The 15,663-nt window shown below is 49.7% G+C and overlaps 1 protein-coding gene across 1 annotated transcript; it reads left to right on the top strand.

The window, feature by feature from the left end:
* Positions 1–1,534: 1,534 nt before the first annotated feature.
* Positions 1,535–15,241, top strand: LOC106167463 (uncharacterized). The gene is made up of 7 exons (XM_087013296.1): positions 1,535–2,311; positions 2,608–12,555; positions 13,011–13,218; positions 13,341–13,563; positions 13,899–14,280; positions 14,454–14,661; positions 14,786–15,241. Exons 2-7 carry the CDS (start codon positions 2,961–2,963, stop codon positions 15,024–15,026), a joined length of 10,857 nt encoding a protein of 3,618 aa, XP_086869422.1. The 5' UTR covers positions 1,535–2,311; positions 2,608–2,960; the 3' UTR covers positions 15,027–15,241.
* Positions 15,242–15,663: the final 422 nt, after the last annotated feature.

Below are 15,663 nucleotides of genomic sequence, written 5' to 3'. Positions count from 1 at the left end.
CCATGCTTCATCAAAGCCAAGCTTTGACCAGCCCAAAGGAGCACCAGCCAATTAAATCACTGCATATTACACAATGCAGCAGTGCAACAGACTTGGTAGTCAGTTAATTGGTAGCGACACACCTGACTTCATACTTCTCCAGTCAGATATCTTATGTGAGATCTGAGTTTTTTTGAAAAAAGAAAGCATTTTTTAACTAGGTATACCTTTAAAACTGAAATATTCCATATTAAATGTCAAGTCTGTATATTACGTAAAAAGGGGTCCGTTGATAAACGAATAGAAATGCATCCTTTGGGTCAATATTAGGATATATTTATCGTTCTTTGTTCCAAAAATGTTTTAAAGAGAATTAAACGCGATAGTCGAGTTCCCCTTATTATCCAAACTTACTCACGTATAGATGCCTTGTTACATGTTCATCAGTAACAGCTAATAATGGGATGTAACGCAAACTTGTGGGTCGATTTTACACAATGCCAAAATAACTAAAAACAAGTAACAGATCTGATTAAGAATTTGCTGATTTAATTATGAATTGTTTAAGCAAGAGCCAAGATACTTCTAATTTTATCCTTATATATTGTTTATATCAAGCGCGATATCTGTATGAAATGTATATATCACTTGTGCCAGCTCCTATGGATAATCTCTAAAACGCGGAATATATGTTTCATACAACAAAATAAAGGTTTTGTAAAAAAAAAAAAGCAGGAATCCATTTAAAAAATCTGCAATTGACTGAGCATTAAACTAAGAAAAAAAGTACCATATTTCAAATTTATGGTCACTCGTGTTACCGTCTTTAACGCGCGTGATACGCCCACTGCGATAATACTTGAGTAATATAAGTGTTTAACTCCACCCAGGTTGTTTTTCTGACATGTGTGAGCAATATTTGCTGGAGGCAGCAGCGGTATAGTTGTACATATGTATTGCCGATAACACATCTTAACGCCGGAACTTTACAGCGAGAAATACGGTTATGATACTACCTTCAATGTCTTAGCACCTTAACCCCTTTAAAGCTTAAGATCCAATAGCTTAGATAGAGTTAATGCTTTTGTCATCTTTTAAATCATTATAAACATGTATTTCTTTTTGTTATTCTTTATTCATTCACAGAGCTCCAGTTCCCCCAAATTTAAACCCTAAAATTAATAAAACCCCTCAAATAAAATAAGCTGACGCCTAGTTGTCTTTCTGAAATATACAGTAAGACATGGCCTCCTACATGACTACCCAGTCATTTAAAACTGACTTTTTTTAACAAAACATGTAATAAAACATCAAATTCAACTGGACAGATCGAGCAATAATTCCTGGGTAAGAGAAAAATGCCCTCTTCAAGAGAAAAATTCTCTTTGGCGAGTAGGTCCCGTTTAGGGTATCTTTAAAACAGACATAACTCTTACAAAAGTCTAGTGAATTGTTGCTGACTGGAGCCTATCTTACTCAAAACGTAACGTACTGCATCTAAATTTATTTAATTGTTTTTCTTTATTTTTTCTTAATCTTTACAACATTAGAACCAGCATCAATTCAATTGATTTATCTACATTTTCATTTACATTGAATATTATGTAACCCATTCACTGCTTGTTCTCTAAATTGCACCCATTGTTTTCAAACTTTGAATTTTAAACTAACAACGCAGAATCGGCTTTTCTCATTTAGGCCCTTACCTAAAACTGCATCGATATTGTAAAACAAGCTCTGGGATTGGTGTTTATTATTAAACAATTACATGTCAGTGTTTATTGTTTGGTGCATTTTATTCCCAAAAATTTTCTTATATAAAAACACCGGACATCAACATCCAAAGCGGTCATTCCGTCTAGAATCGTCCTCAGGGTAAAATAGGCTACATGTGCCTTAATCTACAAAAATACGATATTCCTCTCCTTTTCGTACAAAAATATTTTACGTATTGTGTGGGGGAGGGGGTTAAATCAAGACTACAAAAATGTGAGCACGTGAACAGGGGTAAATGTTATGTATACATTTCAGATAATATACAGAAGCTCATCTGAACAGCGACTGTCAACTTCCGCTAAAGACAATATATAACATTTACTTGTGAAGTATTTATATTGTACATGTGTTTCAGGGTCCATTGCTCAAACATGCGATGAAAACGCAGAGTGTGTTTCAAACACAGGGTTATTCCTCAACAACCATCTGTTGGGGAACGGGATCCTGTGTTCCTTTTTATTTAGCTCGTGCCAGTCGAATCCCGCACAGACACCAACAACAGGTTGTACTTGTGTATGTAGAAACGGATTTACTGGGGACGGAACTACGTGTACAGGTCTGGGGAGTCATTTTTCTCTCCTCCTCTCTCTCTCTCTCTCTCTCTCTCTCTGTTATTTTAAATAATTTACATTTCTTGACAAGATAATGTACAATGTGACAATAGGGTAATCCAATTTAAGTTTTGCTTATTAAATAAAAGTGTATATCATTTTATGTTATGCCGTAATAATGTGATAGATAGATAGACAGATAGATAGATAGATAGATAGATAGATAGATAGGCAAGCAGGCAGGCATGCAGGCAAGAGATAATATATTGATATTCAATTGGTGGTAAACGTTTTATTACAGATGTCGACGAATGTGCCAATTCCCCTTGTCCAAACCAACAATGTATCAACACTATAGGCAGTTATCAATGTGTTGATGATATAGACGAGTGTTCTCTGGATATCGATAACTGCACAGAAAATTCCACGTGTGCTAACACTGTGGGTAGCTATATATGCACGTGCCTCAACGGTTTTACTGGTGATGGCACAACGTGTGAGGATATAGACGAATGTGCACTTAACAATACATCTACATCACAGGACTTAAATGATCGTAGGCGAAGATCCATCGGTGAAACTCACGTCCTCAAAAAATTAGAGCGTCGTGGACTTGTTAAAAGAAGGAAAAGACAATTAATCCAATTTGGTTCAATGGTACGTCAAAACTGGTGGCCAACAATAAGGACAACTACAGTGGTACGTGTAATTACAACCCCACCGCCTACACCGAAATCAACACAGGCAATAATTGCAGGTACAACAGCCACGTTTCCTCTGAATACCATTACATCAAATAACTGCAATCAAAATGCTTTATGCACAAACACTGTGGGCAGTTTCACGTGCGCGTGCAAAGACGGATTCACCGGCGACGGCACAGCGTGTGCCGATGTAGACGAATGTGCCCTAGCCACAGATGTTTGCGCTGAGAATGCCACATGCGCCAACACCGTGGGCAGTTTCACCTGCACCTGCCTAGCTGGTTTCACCGGCGACGGCACAGCGTGTGCCGATGTAGACGAATGTGCCCTAGCCACAGATGATTGCGCTGAGAATGCCACATGCGCCAACACCGTGGGCAGTTTCACCTGCACCTGCCTAGCTGGTTTCACCGGCGACGGCACAGCGTGTGCCGATGTAGACGAATGTGCCCTAGCCACAGATGATTGCGCTGAGAATGCCACATGCTCCAACACCGTGGGCAGTTTCACCTGCACCTGCCTAGCTGGTTTCACCGGCGACGGCATAGCGTGTGCCGATGTAGACGCATGTGCCCTAGCCACAGATGATTGCGATGAGAATGCCACATGCGCCAACACCGTGGGCAGTTTCACCTGCACCTGCCTAGCTGGTTTCACCGGCGACGGCACAGCGTGTGGCGATGTAGACGAATGTGCCCTAGCCACAGATGATTGCGCTGAGAATGCCACATGCGCCAACACCGTGGGCAGTTTCACCTGCACCTGCCTAGCTGGTTTCACCGGCGACGGCACAGCGTGTGCCGATGTAGACGAATGTGCCCTAGCCACAGATGATTGCGCTGAGAATGCCACATGCGCCAACACCGTGGGCAGTTTCACCTGCACCTGCCTAGCTGGTTTCACCGGCGACGGCACAGCGTGTGCCGATGTAGACGAATGTGCCCTAGCCACAGATGATTGCGCTGAGGATGCCACATGCGCCAACACCGTGGGCAGTTTCACCTGCACCTGCCTAGCTGGTTTCACCGGCGACGGCACAGCGTGTGCCGATGTAGACGAATGTGCCCTAGCCACAGATGATTGCGCTGAGAATGCCACATGCGCCAACTCCGTGGGCAGTTTCACCTGCACCTGCCTAGCTGGTTTCACCGGCGACGGCACAGCGTGTGCCGATGTAGACGAATGTGCCCTAGCCACAGATGATTGCGCTGAGAATGCCACATGCGCCAACACCGTGGGCAGTTTCAACTGCACCTGCCTAGCTGGTTTCACCGGCGACGGCACAGCGTGTGCCGATGTAGACGAATGTGCCCTAGCCACAGATGATTGCGCTGAGAATGCCACATGTGCCAACACCGTGGGCAGTTTCACCTGCACCTGCCTGGCTGGTTTCACCGGCGACGGCACAGCGTGTGCCGATGTAGACGAATGTGCCCTAGCCACAGATGATTGCGATGAGAATGCCACATGCGCCAACACCGTGGGCAGTTTCACCTGCACCTGCCTAGCTGGTTTCACCAGCGACAGCACAGCGTGTGCCGATGTAGACGAATGTGCCCTAGCCATAGATGATTGCGCTGAGAATTCCACATGCGCCAACACCGTGGGCAGTTTCACCTGCACCTGCCTTGCTGGTTTCAACGGCGACGGCACAGCGTGTGCCGATGTAGACGAATGTGCCCTAGCCACAGATGATTGCGATGAGAATGCCACATGCGCCAACACCGTGGGCAGTTTCACCTGCACCTGCCTAGCTGGTTTCACCGGCGACGGCACAGCGTGTGCCGATGTAGACGACTGTGCCCTAGCCACAGATGATTGCGCTGAAAATGCCACATGCGCCAACACCGTGGGCAGTTTCACCTGCACCTGCCTAGCTGGTTTCACCGGCGACGGCACAGCGTGTGCCGATGTAGACGAATGTGCCCTAGCCACAGATGATTGCGCTGAGAATGCCACATGCGCCAACACCGTGGGCAGTTTCACCTGCACCTGCCTAGCTGGTTTCACCGGCGACGGCACAGCGTGTGCCGATGTAGACGAATGTGCCCTAGCCACAGATGATTGCGATGAGAATTCCACATGCGCCAACACCGTGGGCAGTTTCACCTGCACCTGCCTAGCTGGTTTCACCGGCGACGGCACAGTGTGTGCCGATGTAGACGACTGTGCCCTAGCCACAGATGATTGCGCTGAAAATGCCACATGCGCCAACACCGTGGGCAGTTTCACCTGCACCTGCCTAGCTGGTTTCACCGGCGACGGCACAGCGTGTGCCGAGGTAGACGAATGTGCCCTAGCCACAAATGATTGCGCTGAGAATGCCACATGCGCCAACACCGTGGGCAGTTTCACCTGCACCTGCCTGGCTGGTTTCACCGGCGACGGCACAGCGTGTGCCGATGTAGACGAATGTGCCCTAGCCACAGATGATTGCGCTGAGAATTCCACATGCGCCAACACCGTGGGCAGTTTCACCTGCACCTGCCTAGCTGGTTTCACCGGCGACGGCACAGTGTGTGCCGATGTAGACGAATGTGCCCTAGCCACAGATGATTGCGCTGAGAATGCCACATGTGCCAACACCGTGGGCAGTTTCACCTGCACCTGCCTGGCTGGTTTCACCGGCGACGGCACAGCGTGTGCCGAGGTAGACGAATGTGCCCTAGCCACAAATGATTGCGCTGAGAATGCCACATGCGCCAACACCGTGGGCAGTTTCACCTGCACCTGCCTGGCTGGTTTCACCGGCGACGGCACAGCGTGTGCCGATGTAGACGAATGTGCCCTAGCCACAGATGATTGCGCTGAGAATGCCACATGCGCCAACACCGTGGGCAGTTTCACCTGCACCTGCCTAGCTGGTTTCACCGGCGACGGCACAGCGTGTTCCGATGTAGACGAATGTGCCCTAGCCACAGATGATTGCGCTGAGAATGCCACATGTGCCAACACCGTGGGCAGTTTCACCTGCACCTGCCTGGCTGGTTTCACCGGCGACGGCACAGCGTGTGCCGATGTAGACGAATGTGCCCTAGCCACAGATGATTGCGATGAGAATGCCACATGCGCCAACACCGTGGGCAGTTTCACCTGCACCTGCCTAGCTGGTTTCACCGGCGACGGCACAGCGTGTGCCGATGTAGACGAATGTGCCCTAGCCACAGATGATTGCGCTGAGAATTCCACATGCGCCAACACCGTGGGCAGTTTCACCTGCACCTGCCTTGCTGGTTTCACCGGCGACGGCACAGCGTGTGCCGATGTAGACGAATGTGCCCTAGCCACAGATGATTGCACTGAGAATGCCACATGCGCCAACACCGTGGGCAGTTTCACCTGCACCTGCCTAGCTGGTTTCACCGGCGACGGCACAGCGTGTGCCGATGTAGACGAATGTGCCCTAGCCACAGATGATTGCGATGAGAATGCCACATGCGCCAACACCGTGGGCAGTTTCACCTGCACCTGCCTAGCTGGTTTCACCGGCGACGGCACAGCGTGTGCCGATGTAGACGAATGTGCCCTAGCCACAGATGATTGCGCTGAGAATGCCACATGCGCCAACACCGTGGGCAGTTTCACCTGCACCTGCCTAGCTGGTTTCACCGGCGACGGCACAGCGTGTGCCGATGTAGACGAATGTGCCCTAGCCACAAATGATTGCGCTGAGAATGCCACATGCGCCAACACCGTGGGCAGTTTCACCTGCACCTGCCTAGCTGGTTTCACCGGCGACGGCACAGCGTGTGCTGATGTAGACGAATGTGCCCTAGCCACAGATGATTGCGCTGAGAATGCCACATGTGCCAACACCGTGGGCAGTTTCACCTGCACCTGCCTGGCTGGTTTCACCGGCGACGGCACAGCGTGTGCCGATGTAGACGAATGTGCCCTAGCCGCAGATGATTGCGATGAGAATGCCACATGCGCCAACACCGTGGGCAGTTTCACCTGCACCTGCCTAGCTGGTTTCACCGGCGACGGCACAGCGTGTGCCGATGTAGACGAATGTGCCCTAGCCACAGATGATTGCGCTGAGAATTCCACATGCGCCAACACCGTGGGCAGTTTCACCTGCACCTGCCTTGCTGGTTTCACCGGCGACGGCACAGCGTGTGCCGATGTAGACGAATGTGCCCTAGCCACAGATGATTGCGATGAGAATGCCACATGCGCCAACACCGTGGGCAGTTTCACCTGCACCTGCCTAGCTGGTTTCACCGGCGACGGCACAGCGTGTGCCGATGTAGACGAATGTGCCCTAGCCACAGATGATTGCGCTGAGAATGCCACATGCGCCAACACCGTGGGCAGTTTCACCTGCACCTGCCTAGCTGGTTTCACCGGCGACGGCACAGCGTGTGCCGATGTAGACGAATGTGCCCTAGCCACAGATGATTGCGCTGAGAATGCCACATGCGCCAACACCGTGGGCAGTTTCACCTGCACCTGCCTAGCTGGTTTCACCGGCGACGGCACAGCGTGTGCCGATGTAGACGAATGTGCCCTAGCCACAAATGATTGCGCTGAGAATGCCACATGCGCCAACACCGTGGGCAGTTTCACCTGCACCTGCCTAGCTGGTTTCACCGGCGACGGCACAGCGTGTGCCGATGTAGACGAATGTGCCCTAGCCACAGATGATTGCGCTGAGAATGCCACATGTGCCAACACCGTGGGCAGTTTCACCTGCACCTGCCTAGCTGGTTTCACCGGCGACGGCACAGCGTGTGCCGATGTAGACGAATGTGCCCTAGCCACAGATGATTGCGATGAGAATGCCACATGCGCCAACACCGTGGGCAGTTTCACCTGCACCTGCCTAGCTGGTTTCACCGGCGACGGCACAGCGTGTGCCGATGTAGACGAATGTGCCCTAGCCACAGATGATTGCGCTGAGAATGCCACATGCGCCAACACCGTGGGCAGTTTCACCTGCACCTGCCTAGCTGGTTTCACCGGCGACGGCACAGCGTGTGCCGATGTAGACGAATGTGCCCTAGCCACAGATGATTGCGCTGAGAATGCCACATGCGCCAACACCGTGGGCAGTTTCACCTGCACCTGCCTAGCTGGTTTCACCGGCGATGGCACAGCGTGTGCCGATGTAGACGAATGTGCCCTAGCCCCAGATGATTGCGCTGAGAATGCCACATGCGCCAACACCGTGGGCAGTTTCACCTGCACCTGCCTAGCTGGTTTCACCGGCGACGGCACAGCGTGTGCCGATGTAGACGAATGTGCCCTAGCCACAGATGATTGCGCTGAGAATGCCACATGCGCCAACATCGTGGGCAGTTTCACCTGCACCTGCCTAGCTGGTTTCACCGGCGACGGCACAACGTGTGCCGATGTAGACGAATGTGCCCTAGCCACAGATGATTGCGATGAGAATGCCACATGCGCCAACACCGTGGGCAGTTTCACCTGCACCTGCCTAGCTGGTTTCACCGGCGACGGCACAGCGTGTGCCGATGTAGACGAATGTGCCCTAGCCACAAATGATTGCGCTGAGAATTCCACATGCGCCAACACCGTGGGCAGTTTCACCTGCACCTGCCTAGCTGGTTTCACCGGCGACGGCACAGTGTGTGCCGATGTAGACGAATGTGCCCTAGCCACAGATAATTGCGCTGAGAATGCCACATGCGCCAACACCGTGGGCAGTTTCACCTGCACCTGCCTAGCTGATTTCACCGGCGACGGCACAACGTGTGCCGATGTAGACGAATGTGCCCTAGCCACAGATGATTGCGATGAGAATGCCACATGCGCCAACACCGTGGGCAGTTTCACCTGCACCTGCCTAGCTGGTTTCACCGGCGACGGCACAGCGTGTGCCGATGTAGACGAATGTGCCCTAGCCACAAATGATTGCGCTGAGAATGCCACATGCGCCAACACCGTGGGCAGCTTCACCTGCACCTGCCTAGCTGGTTTCACCGGCGACGGCACAGCGTGTGCCGATGTAGACGAATGTGCCCTAGCCACAAATGATTGCGCTGAGAATACCACATGCGCCAACACCGTGGGCAGTTTCACCTGCACCTGCCTGGCTGGTTTCACCGGCGACGGCACAGCGTGTGCCGATGTAGACGAATGTGCCCTAGCCACAGATGATTGCGATGAGAATGCCACATGCGCCAACACCGTGGGCAGTTTCACCTGCACCTGCCTAACTGGTTTCACCGGCGACGGCACAGCGTGTGCCGATGTAGACGAATGTGCCCTAGCCACAGATGATTGCGCTGAGAATGCCACATGCGCCAACACCGTGGGCAGTTTCACCTGCACCTGCCTAGCTGGTTTCACCGGCGACGGCACAGCGTGTGCTGATGTAGACGAATGTGCCCTAGCCACAGATGATTGCGCTGAGAATGCCACATGTGCCAACACCGTGGGCAGTTTCACCTGCACCTGCCTGGCTGGTTTCACCGGCGACGGCACAGCGTGTGCCGATGTAGACGAATGTGCCCTAGCCGCAGATGATTGCGATGAGAATGCCACATGCGCCAACACCGTGGGCAGTTTCACCTGCACCTGCCTAGCTGGTTTCACCGGCGACGGCACAGCGTGTGCCGATGTAGACGAATGTGCCCTAGCCACAGATGATTGCGCTGAGAATTCCACATGCGCCAACACCGTGGGCAGTTTCACCTGCACCTGCCTTGCTGGTTTCACCGGCGACGGCACAGCGTGTGCCGATGTAGACGAATGTGCCCTAGCCACAGATGATTGCGATGAGAATGCCACATGCGCCAACACCGTGGGCAGTTTCACCTGCACCTGCCTAGCTGGTTTCACCGGCGACGGCACAGCGTGTGCCGATGTAGACGAATGTGCCCTAGCCACAGATGATTGCGCTGAGAATGCCACATGCGCCAACACCGTGGGCAGTTTCACCTGCACCTGCCTAGCTGGTTTCACCGGCGACGGCACAGCGTGTGCCGATGTAGACGAATGTGCCCTAGCCACAGATGATTGCGCTGAGAATGCCACATGCGCCAACACCGTGGGCAGTTTCACCTGCACCTGCCTAGCTGGTTTCACCGGCGACGGCACAGCGTGTGCCGATGTAGACGAATGTGCCCTAGCCACAAATGATTGCGCTGAGAATGCCACATGCGCCAACACCGTGGGCAGTTTCACCTGCACCTGCCTAGCTGGTTTCACCGGCGACGGCACAGCGTGTGCCGATGTAGACGAATGTGCCCTAGCCACAGATGATTGCGCTGAGAATGCCACATGTGCCAACACCGTGGGCAGTTTCACCTGCACCTGCCTAGCTGGTTTCACCGGCGACGGCACAGCGTGTGCCGATGTAGACGAATGTGCCCTAGCCACAGATGATTGCGATGAGAATGCCACATGCGCCAACACCGTGGGCAGTTTCACCTGCACCTGCCTAGCTGGTTTCACCGGCGACGGCACAGCGTGTGCCGATATAGACGAATGTGCCCTAGCCACAGATTATTGCGCTGAGAATGCCACATGCGCCAACACCGTGGGCAGTTTCACCTGCACCTGCCTAGCTGGTTTCACCGGCGACGGCACAGCGTGTGCCGATGTAGACGAATGTGCCCTAGCCACAGATGATTGCGCTGAGAATGCCACATGCGCCAACACCGTGGGCAGTTTCACCTGCACCTGCCTAGCTGGTTTCACCGGCGATGGCACAGCGTGTGCCGATGTAGACGAATGTGCCCTAGCCCCAGATGATTGCGCTGAGAATGCCACATGCGCCAACACCGTGGGCAGTTTCACCTGCACCTGCCTAGCTGGTTTCACCGGCGACGGCACAGCGTGTGCCGATGTAGACGAATGTGCCCTAGCCACAGATGATTGCGCTGAGAATGCCACATGCGCCAACATCGTGGGCAGTTTCACCTGCACCTGCCTAGCTGGTTTCACCGGCGACGGCACAACGTGTGCCGATGTAGACGAATGTGCCCTAGCCACAGATGATTGCGATGAGAATGCCACATGCGCCAACACCGTGGGCAGTTTCACCTGCACCTGCCTAGCTGGTTTCACCGGCGACGGCACAGCGTGTGCCGATGTAGACGAATGTGCCCTAGCCACAAATGATTGCGCTGAGAATTCCACATGCGCCAACACCGTGGGCAGTTTCACCTGCACCTGCCTAGCTGGTTTCACCGGCGACGGCACAGTGTGTGCCGATGTAGACGAATGTGCCCTAGCCACAGATAATTGCGCTGAGAATGCCACATGCGCCAACACCGTGGGCAGTTTCACCTGCACCTGCCTAGCTGATTTCACCGGCGACGGCACAGCGTGTGCCGATGTAGACGAATGTGCCCTAGCCACAGATGATTGCGATGAGAATGCCACATGCGCCAACACCGTGGGCAGTTTCACCTGCACCTGCCTAGCTGGTTTCACCGGCGACGGCACAGCGTGTGCCGATGTAGACGAATGTGCCCTAGCCACAAATGATTGCGCTGAGAATGCCACATGCGCCAACACCGTGGGCAGCTTCACCTGCACCTGCCTAGCTGGTTTCACCGGCGACGGCACAGCGTGTGCCGATGTAGACGAATGTGCCCTAGCCACAAATGATTGCGCTGAGAATACCACATGCGCCAACACCGTGGGCAGTTTCACCTGCACCTGCCTGGCTGGTTTCACCGGCGACGGCACAGCGTGTGCCGATGTAGACGAATGTGCCCTAGCCACAGATGATTGCGATGAGAATGCCACATGCGCCAACACCGTGGGCAGTTTCACCTGCACCTGCCTAACTGGTTTCACCGGCGACGGCACAGCGTGTGCCGATGTAGACGAATGTGCCCTAGCCACAGATGATTGCGCTGAGAATGCCACATGCGCCAACACCGTGGGCAGTTTCACCTGCACCTGCCTAGCTGGTTTCACCGGCGACGGCACAGCGTGTGCCGATGAAGACGAATGTGCCCTAGCCACAGATGATTGCGCTGAGAATGCCACATGTGCCAACACCGTGGGCAGTTTCACCTGCACCTGCCTGGCTGGTTTTACTGGCGACGGCACAGCGTGTGCCGATGTAGACGAATGTGCCCTAGCCATAGATGATTGCGCTGAGAATGCCACATGCGCCAACACCGTGGGCAGTTTCACCTGCACCTGCCTAGCTGGTTTCACCGGCGACGGCACAGCGTGTGCCGATGTAGACGAATGTGCCCTAGCCACAGATGATTGCGCTGAGAATGCCACATGCGCCAACACCGTGGGCAGTTTCACCTGCACCTGCCTAGCTGGTTTCACCGGCGACGGCACAGTGTGTGCCGATGTAGACGAATGTGCCCTAGCCACAGATGATTGCGCTGAGAATGCCACATGCGCCAACACCGTGGGCAGTTTCACCTGCACCTGCCTAGCTGGTTTCACCGGCGACGGCACAGCGTGTGCCGATGTAGACGAATGTGCTTTAGCCACAGACGATTGCGCTGTGAATGCCACATGCGCCAACACTGTAGGGAGTTTCACTTGCACCTGTCTAGTTGGTTTTAGCGGGGACGGCACAAATTGTGATGATATCAGAAGTAAGGCTTTTCAAATAATTTATTCTTTTTTCTGTAGCGATATTTACACGTTTTTTTTTTTTTTTTTTTTTGCAGCTCTAGGAGACTTGAATATTTGATATTTGAATCTTATTTTTCTCATGGAACTCTTCTTTTGTCGGTGGTAAAATGTGACCTTTGTTTTCTTTCTTCCTTGTAAACACTTCTGAAAATCTTATTAACTTCATTTTAGTCACACTGTGTTCATACAATAAAATTAATATCTTCTTTCCTATATTCTTTTTACCTTGATGAGAATCTGTCAAATCAGCACTTGAAATGATCCAAACAGTTCTGGATATAAAGTTTTGTGGAAATAGCGTGGTTAAATGTGGCCATGAGCTACTTTTCTGTCTTTTCAACTGTATTGAAGCTACATTGTGTTCATATAATGAAATCATTTTAAGTTTCCAAGTAGTTTTTCACCTTTTCTGCAGCTTGCATTGTTGGACCACCAGGAACAGAATTTTGGTTCAGCACAAACGATGGTACAAAATGTTTGAATTATTTTACTCCTAATGGCAACACTGGAATCACCTTTGCCGCCGCCAGTACTTTTTGTACACAACAAGCGACGGGGGCCACTCTTGCCATTATACTAAACCAAGACGAGCAAAACAAGGCAGAAAGCCTTATTCCAACCAGGTAAGCAAATGCGTTTGAAATTTGTTTTTCTCCATCATTTATAAAGAGTGCTTAGAATGGATTTCGCTTTATATTTTATTTAGTTCTTTTTTGAAATATTGTGTTTTGTGAAATCATTGCAGCTCATCGTTAATCCTGCACTGGATAGGACTTGAGAAGTTCACCACCGGTAGCTGGCAATGGACAGATGGCACGTCTTTAGGATACATAAATTGGGATGGAAGCGGAGGGGGAACTGATCCAACTAATGCCGCTAAGAGCTGTGGGGCCATTAACACTAAAAATTTTCCTCTTGTTAAGTGGAAAGACCAAACCTGCGATGCCAGCGGAAATGTCATTTGTCAAGTAACAGCGCCTTAATAGAATTGGTCTTTTTCAAAGTAATCAGGTTACAAGATCGGTTGACATTCACTATCTACTTACTAACATGTGTACACAAATCAATGTTCTAAATTTGTAATGCACTTTGATCATATTTTTTGACAACAACGTCCATTTAGAAAAAGAGAATACTAAATTGTCGGAAATTTTTTAAATAATTTTTACAGGAAGTGACTATCAACAAATATTGGCTAAAACTGACATTTAGCACACTAATGTAGCCAATTTCAGGAGTTAACTTTCAAAAACATATAAAACACAATATTGAATTATATTTGATTTTTTTTAATCCAACTAAGGTCACTCAGTTCGAAAACCAATGTTTCTCCAATACTTGTGCTGAAAATGCAACTTGCGCCAACACTGTGGACGGTTTCACCTGCACCTGCCTGGCTGGTTTCACCGGCAACGGAACAACGTGTGATGATATAGATGAATGTGCCCTAGCCACAGATGATTGCGCTGAGAATGCCACATGCGCCAACACCGTGGGCAGTTTCACCTGCACCTGCCTAGCTGGTTTCACCGGCGACGGCACAGCGTGTGCCGATGTAGACGAATGTGCCTTAGCCACAGATGATTGTGCTGAGAATGCCACATGCACCAACACCGTGGGCAGTTTCACTTGCACCTGCCAAGTTGGTTTTAGCGGCGACGGCACAACTTGTGATGATATCAGAAGTAAGAAAAAAATTTAGGGATTTTTACACTCCCTTTCATTGCAGATGTTGGAGAAACAACGCAGTGAGACCTTTGTCTTATTTTTTACCGGGTTCATTCTCCTGAAGATCTTATTACAATGAAATGATTTTAAGTTTGGTAAGTTTGCTTATTGTATTTCACCTTTTCTGCAGCATGCATTTTGGGACCACCAGGAACAGAATTTTGGTTCAGCACAAACGATGGTACAAAATGTTTGAATTATTTCACACCTAATGGCAACACTGGAATCACCTTTGCCGCCGCCAGTACTTTTTGTTCACAGCAAGCGACGGGGGCCACTCTTGCCATTATACTAAATGAAGACGAGCAGGCCAAGGCAGAAATTCTTATTCCAACCAGGTTAGCGAAATGCGTTTTAAATTTGTTTCTCTCCGCCAGTTATAAAGACTGCTTAGAATGGATTTTCCCTTCATATTCTATTTAGTTCTTTTTTGAAATATTGTGTTTTGTGACATTATTGCAGCTCATCGTTAATCCTGCACTGGATAGGACTTGAGAAGTTCACCTCCGGTAGCTGGCAATGGACAGATGGCACGTCTTTAGGATACATAAACTGGGATGGAAGTGGAGGGGGAACTGATCCAACCAATGCCGCTAAGAGCTGTGGGGCCATTAACACTAAAAATTTTCCTCTTGTTAAGTGGAAAGACCAAACCTGCGATGCCAGCGGAAATGTCATTTGTCAAGTAACAGCGTCTTTATAGAATTGGTCTTTTTCAAAATAATCAGGTTACAAGATCGGTTGACATTCATTATCTATTTACTAACATGTGTACACAAATCAATATTCAAAATTTGTAATACACTTTGATCATATCTTTTTGATTACAAAGCCCATCAAGAAGAAATGAATACATTTTCCTTTTTACTAAATTTTGGAAAAATTTAAAATAAGAATAAAACTGCGATGCTGTCGGAATTGTCATGTGTGAAGTTAGAACGGCTTTATAGAATCGAACAAATAATCAGAATTCGAACTTCACTTTCTTTGCTAAGTTTCTTCAACAAGTAATCTCCAGAAAGAAAAATGAGTATTTATGCTCTTATTTCTACAGTTTGCCTATCAATTATAATTATTTCGACAAATACCGTATAATATTACTGGAGCCTAACTAAAGACATAAAATTAGGATAATACGAATAATTTGACACAAAAAGTTGCCCCTCTTGAACAATAAAGTTTGTTAGTTTCAAGGTGAAATCTTTGGTTTCTTAGAATAAGCTGGCTTACGAGTGTTTTGAAAATCTTAAGACATTTTTGAAGTCTTCGACTTTTGCAGGTACAATATTAAGACTACTTGAAAACTGTCTAAGTTCAATTTAAAAAATACTACAATTTTA

The sequence above is a fragment of the Lingula anatina genome, chromosome 5 (genome assembly GCF_051362555.1).
Source record: "Lingula anatina isolate TDL-2025a chromosome 5, LinAna3.0, whole genome shotgun sequence".
Taxonomy (NCBI): domain Eukaryota; kingdom Metazoa; phylum Brachiopoda; class Lingulata; order Lingulida; family Lingulidae; genus Lingula; species Lingula anatina.
Note: the sequence above shows the minus strand (reverse complement) of the source record. Positions and strands in the feature narration are given on the sequence as shown.

Excerpts from the sequence above, each read along its gene's own strand:
- LOC106167463 (XM_087013296.1), top strand. The coding sequence starts at position 2,961 with ATGGTACGTCAAAACTGGTGGCCAACAATAAGGACAACTACAGTGGTA. Across the intron at positions 12,556-13,010 it reads AAATTGTGATGATATCAGAA|CTTGCATTGTTGGACCACCA; the intron begins GTAAGGCTTTTC and ends CCTTTTCTGCAG. Across the intron at positions 13,564-13,898 it reads GCGGAAATGTCATTTGTCAA|GTCACTCAGTTCGAAAACCA; the intron begins GTAACAGCGCCT and ends AATCCAACTAAG.